General features: G+C 38.6%; 1 protein-coding gene across 1 annotated transcript; it reads right to left on the bottom strand.

Annotated features, from left to right (window-relative positions):
- Positions 1 to 1922: 1922 nt before the first annotated feature.
- LOC112509899 (putative glycerol-3-phosphate transporter 1) lies at positions 1923 to 4236 on the bottom strand. The gene is made up of 3 exons (XM_025115106.1): positions 4220 to 4236; positions 2812 to 3231; positions 1923 to 2686 (listed from the first exon to the last, which is right to left on the bottom strand). Exons 2-3 carry the CDS (start codon positions 3188 to 3190, stop codon positions 2121 to 2123), a joined length of 945 nt encoding a protein of 314 aa, XP_024970874.1. The 5' UTR covers positions 3191 to 3231; positions 4220 to 4236; the 3' UTR covers positions 1923 to 2120.
- Between the last annotated feature and the right edge of the window lie 1932 nt (positions 4237 to 6168).

Below are 6168 nucleotides of genomic sequence, written 5' to 3'. Positions count from 1 at the left end.
TCGTTTGGCTCTTGTTTCTTCATTAATACAAATTTCCTATTTCTTCTCCATTTCATCTACTGTTCATTACTACTCTGTTTTCTGTTTTCGGTTCCCTATCATAGACCATAAGAGACACAGATTTTTTTTCTTTGCTCATTTCATCGTCAAATGTCAAACAACAAATTGCTTGGGGGTATCTACATGGGCAGCCATTTTCTCCATAACCAATCCTATTAGTTGAGATCTAATACGTTCACCGGTTAAGAGGTTCATAACATAATTGATAATTCTCCTGTGTAGTTTGTTTTAGGAGACATGAATACTTGGGAGCGGTAAGTAGGACTTGGTATATTAAGTTGTTTTAGAAATAATCTGAAGTCAGAATTTGAAGCTTGTTCTTATTTGCTTTTGGTTCTCTGGGCAGATAACCAATGGCCCATACATATTTGTTTCTTGATGATGCTTAAGTTGCAGATGTTGGATGGTGTTCTGTGATAAACTGAAGGAATAGCAACTTTTTATTTGGAGACATAAATTCTAGGAGGCACGCTATATGTATTAGTAGTTTTGGTGTCTAAACATTCCCTTGCACTTTTCATGTTGGAGTGTAATCTAAGCATTAAAATACTCCTTTTTTTGTGTGTATGTCATGTGGTCCTCACAGTCACAAGTTGTGTTTTAACTCTTATGTGCATAAAGTGGGCATAGTTGTAAGTTGCCGCTGCTTGCTTCATTTTGAAAGCCATTTTTGTTTCTTAACTTTAGTGGCTCAAAGATAAATCCTTTTTGCTTGGATATATATAGCATATTGTTTAAGAGATCCTAAATTTAGTGGCTCCTTTGTATGATGTGGTTCGTTGTCTCAATTACTGGTCTGTGTTTTTTTCTTTCTGGAACACTCAAAATACCTGTTAGCGATGAGTTTCGCAACCACTGGTCTAAGACACTCATTACCAAATAGGTCAAAGGCCACCCGAGTTCTGTGCTACTTCTTGTTCTGCCATGTATACAAAACTACGACACCCTTTAAAATTTTGTTACCTTTCTGATCTTTCTGCTTGCATGCTCCAAGATGGGTTGTAGTCAAATATATGCATGGTCTTCCAAATTAAAAATAAACATGAGTTTGTAGATGTTTGTACCAATATGATTGCAAATGCCTAAAGAGTCTTCCTATCTCAGTTTGCTGTTAAAGCTCATTCATGCCAATGTGATTCTATTTTTGATTTTACGAGTGAAACCTGCTTTGATTGAAAGCTTGGTTCAAATATACCTTTTATGGTTGAAGGTTCTTTGTGACACTGAAACCAAGGGACCATGGGATCTTATCTTTTAACATTTATTGGTGTGAAGTGTTGGTTCGCAATCACGCATGTGGCCTTGAATGACAGTGGGGATGGACAGAGGTATTAGTTCCTTCCTCCTTATAATAAAACCAAATCACGTCCTAGTTGTTGGAGTCCCGCATTGGCTAGACTTGTACCATTTTTCCTCGATATATGTTAGAACCCCTTTCTTTCCCCAAGAGCTTTTTTGTTTGATAGGGCCCCACATGTTCTCACATGATATCATAGCCAATGTCTACCCCTCTTAAGGACTCAACACTTTGGGCATTTGAAGGGGGCGTGTTGGAGTCTCACATCAATTATACTTGGACTATTTTCGGAACCCCTTTCTCTCTTCAAGAGCCTTTTTCGAGAGTAATTTGATGAAGTTTCACATGTTATCGGAGTTGTGTCTACAACCAGTTTTGGCCTTAACCGCTCCTCAAGCCAATTCACTAAGGTGCAATGTTTTGCCCGTGAGTCGTAGACATCTCTGGTATCACGTGGATGGTTATTTCAAAAACATCATAACCACACGAAGAAATAGATTGTAGATGACAATTTCCCAAGTTTGAAATAGAAAACGTGCTCTTTAAACAACTGCGCAAGCATATCTACTACCTTATGAATGTTCGTTTCTCAACATTAAAACCACAAGAAACATGGCCCATAGAACATAAACGAGCAGGTACTCAGAGAACTTGAGGTGCATTCATCCAAGATATTAACCAAAATAGATTTAAAATCATGTATATAGCATTGTATGTACAAAAGTGCGTCTTCTTTCTGTATATGGAAAAACCTTGGAGGCGATCACACTTGTTCAACTACAGGAGACCTGGAGATACCAGCTGTTAAACCACGTCGTGGATCTTGCCATTTTGTACTTATTTCTGCCACCACGAGTCTGGTAAGAAACAACCCCGCCACGAAAGCCGCCACCATAAGCATGGTGAAAACTGCAGTCCAGCTCTGGTTTGAAATGTAACCTGTAAGCAACGGCCCTATTGCAGCGCCGATTGACCCCGTTCCATCGATGATTGCTGTAACAGTTGCGAGGGCTCGAGAATTGCCTCTCAGGGATCGATGGGTCCCGAGGTCAGTCGAGACGGCCGTTGTTATGAGAGCATAGGGCCCATTGATAAACATGCCCGTAACTAACATGAGGACGACATTTATGGTCACAGATATGTGTCCATAGTTTCTGTAGAGGTATAGAGCTGGAATAGCACAATACATGAAGGTTGCTGCTGTGATGGCTCTAGCATTCAGTCGATCGGAAATGTGACCGGCTAGGATTCCTCCAACCACACCTCCAACGTCGAACAATGTAGATAGATTACCAGCAGCCTGGTTAGATAAGTATTCACCATCTATGGCTGCAAATATCACAGATTAATGACAGAACCTATTAACCATCCAATTAACATTACCGAGAAGATAACTAAGGAATGTTAGCAGGCAAAAAGTACAAGTAGTAAGCAAAGCCCAAAAACAAGTTTACCTGTGTGGCTAATGTAGAACGGGAGCCAATACAGAAATGTATAAGCAACCAACTTGGCAAAAAAGAGGCAGCAGGCGTATGGGGCAACTCCAGGTATTTTCCATGCTTCCATGAAGCCTACTGGTGATTCTTTCTTGGTGGTGTTGTTCAATAGGGGTTTGGTGATATCTAGCCCCATCTTGTTAGGTTTATTTTCATCTCTATCAACTTGTACTGATTCAGGATCAACAGGTAGCAACAAGAAGACCAGCAATCCAACGAAGGTAATGATGAAACCAGGAACGACCATAGACCAACCCCAGCCATAGTTCAAGAAATAGGAAGCCATCAAAGAACCCGAAATATTCCCCATGGATGTGTGAGCATTCCAAATACCCATTATGAGGCCTCGCTTGCTCTTTCCAAACCAATTCCCGACAACTGCAACCACAGAAGGCCATCCTGTGGATTGAAATAAGCCGGCTACCATTTGAACAATCAAGTAATAGTAGAAGATATGAATGTTTGCCCAGTAGCCAACTCCGAATAATGAAGTGAAGACACCAGTTCCAAGCATTCCTATAGTCAAGAATATCCTTAGGTTGATTCTGTCTCCTATATGGCCAGAGAAGAACATACCGATGGCATATAGAAATAGGAAAGCCAGGTCGAGATCACCAAGCAACTGTGTCCCATTTGCACCGTTAAATGGAGTCCAGCCGCTCCCTAGTGTTTTGGAAGTTTGCAAGAATGAAAGGAGGGATGATTGAGGATCGAGTGAGCTCTTTATGATGCTGGTGGTTTTTCGAGTAGCATGGTAGGTGGTGTATGCTAAAAATGTGATGATTAGGACAATGGCTTGGTGGGTTTTGAATGAGAGGTTTGATTTTTTGGTATATTCTAAGAATCGGATTCCTAGAGGTTTGGCGTTTGCTTCATTTTCCATGGATGAAATTATTTCTGTAAATTGTAATAACTAATAAGAAGAGGAAGCAAAAAAGAATTAAGAGTTGATGAAGATGAAGATGTTGCAAGTTAGATGATGTGTATCTAGTGCTGGTTTTTGTAAAATCATAATTTATAAGACTAATGTTAATTTAACCGTAAAGGGTTGAGTTTAAATATAGGATTAGTAACAGGGTCACTATGAAATCTAAATACATATCATGTATTATTATTATTATATATTTATAAATTATAATTAATGGTGTAGAAATTAAACAAAACAAAACAAAACATAAAGGCGTGTCAGTCTGTTGTTTCCTATAGCAATGGTCTAAAATCAGAAATCAAAAGGTTAGGTGTTGGGAGAAAAACAAACAAACAGTTAGAGTTAGATCAGATGGTAGAGATAAATTTCATCCATTTTCTTTCTTCTACAAAACTAAAAACAGGAACAACAATTGCAGATTACCAAATAAAATCGTACCTAAATATCCGCTTCCTTTCTTTTCTCCTTGGCTTACCCTCTTTCTTTTGGGTGCTGCCAGTGGGACTGGGAGCTGCTCCACTTTTATAGCCTACTTTCTTGTTATAGATATCGGATTACGGTAATGCCCTTTCATTTACCACTTTGTTAGTGCCCACAAGCACACATAAATATATATATATATATATATATATAGAGAGAGAGAGAGAGAGAGAGGGGGTTGGTTATTATACAACCTCTTATATTTGTACAACCAATACAATCCAATCTCAATCGTCCGTTTAATCTGATGAATATGTAATTTATAGAAGTTTTGATTATTTCCTATTATAAAGTATTAATCATAATTAATGAACCGTATTCATATTTCATAAATATTTAAATCATAATAAATGAACTCTCATCATTTTCATAAATATTTCAATTTATTGAGTTGCATTAGTTGTACAAATACCATAGGTTGTATTTAAAACAAACTCTCTATATATATACACACATACATATACATATATAAGAGAGTTTCGAGTAAGTTGTTGTAGTCGCGTTACTCGCTTCGTGTTTCAACTATCCTTTCCCTTTCGTATCCTGGGTCCCGCCAGCCTCTTAAAGAGTGACACGTAGCAACAGACTTCTTGCCTTCTTGGTTCTCCACCACGTACATTTCACTTGCTAAAACTGGTCATTTGCATGGAGATGGAGGTGCGAATTTTTATAATTATTTTTTTTTAAATTATTTATTCAAACATTAATTATTAGACTCAATTAAAGAGTATTTTGTGGAAATATTATTTAACATTATTTTATGCCAGCTCACAATACACCGAGAATACAACATATGTATAGAGTCTGGTTTTTCTGAATCAGAAAAAAAAAGTACTCCTTTTAAGTTAAGGAAAGTTGATTAAAAGGAACTAAAAACATAACAAAAATATTTAATTAATCTAGGGAGAGATGGCCAAAAACCGGTCCCGGGCCGGTCCCAATCGGTCCTCACCATTCTCATAACCGGCCATAATCGGTCCCGGCGTAACCGGTCCCGGTCTCGGTCCCGGTCCCGGTCGAAAATGATAGGACCGGTATAGGTACTTTATAACCGGTTATGGGCTGCCGGTCCCGGTCCCGGTCCCGGTCCCAACCAGTCCCAACCGGTCCTTCATTAAAAAAATAAGATTTTTTATTTTATTTTTTTAATGATATATATTTTTAATACATTATAAAATTTACAATTGGATCACTCAAACGCACTTTAAAAATGCGTTTTAATATAATTAAAATTACGTTTTCTTATAAAAATACATTATAAAATTATTTAAAAATACATTTATTTATAAAATTAATTGAATTTTCGGGCCGGGCCGGGCCGGTCCATAGTCGGTCCCATAACCGGTCCCGGTCCCACGAAACTACCAAAAACCTCAACGGGTCCCGGTTTTCGGTCCCATAACCGGTCCTTACCGGTCCCGGTCCCGGTCCCGGGCCGGTCCTTTGTCGGTCCCGGTCCCGGTCCTCCGGCGGTTCCGGGCCGAGCCGGGCCCATTTGGCCATCTCTAATTACAGAGTATGTGACAACCCCATAGACTAAAACTATAATTTATTTTAAACAAAATCATTATATATAATTAACTTCTAAATACGACGAACCAAGTGAAAAACGTCATATTCGTAAGGAAAATTGTAGAGCATAAGTTTTCTAAGCAAATGATACACATTAATTGTTTTGTTTCAAAAAACTATAAAAGAAAATTTATTGATCAAATGATTATATTACACAATTTAAAAAAAAAAAAAAGGTTTATTGGCGGGGACCTCATGGCCCCGTGGTCCACATTTTGTGAGCCCTACTTGCCATACCTCATAAGCAAGCACCGGAAAAGACAACATGTCCTCCCCTAGAATCGGACCTTTGCGGGCACGCCCAAGGCAAGGCATTTACGGAAGGAGGTACACAA

This window comes from Cynara cardunculus (genome assembly GCF_001531365.2).
Source record: "Cynara cardunculus var. scolymus isolate 2C chromosome LG 3, CcrdV1, whole genome shotgun sequence".
Lineage (NCBI taxonomy): Eukaryota > Viridiplantae > Streptophyta > Magnoliopsida > Asterales > Asteraceae > Cynara > Cynara cardunculus.
Note: the sequence above shows the minus strand (reverse complement) of the source record. Positions and strands in the feature narration are given on the sequence as shown.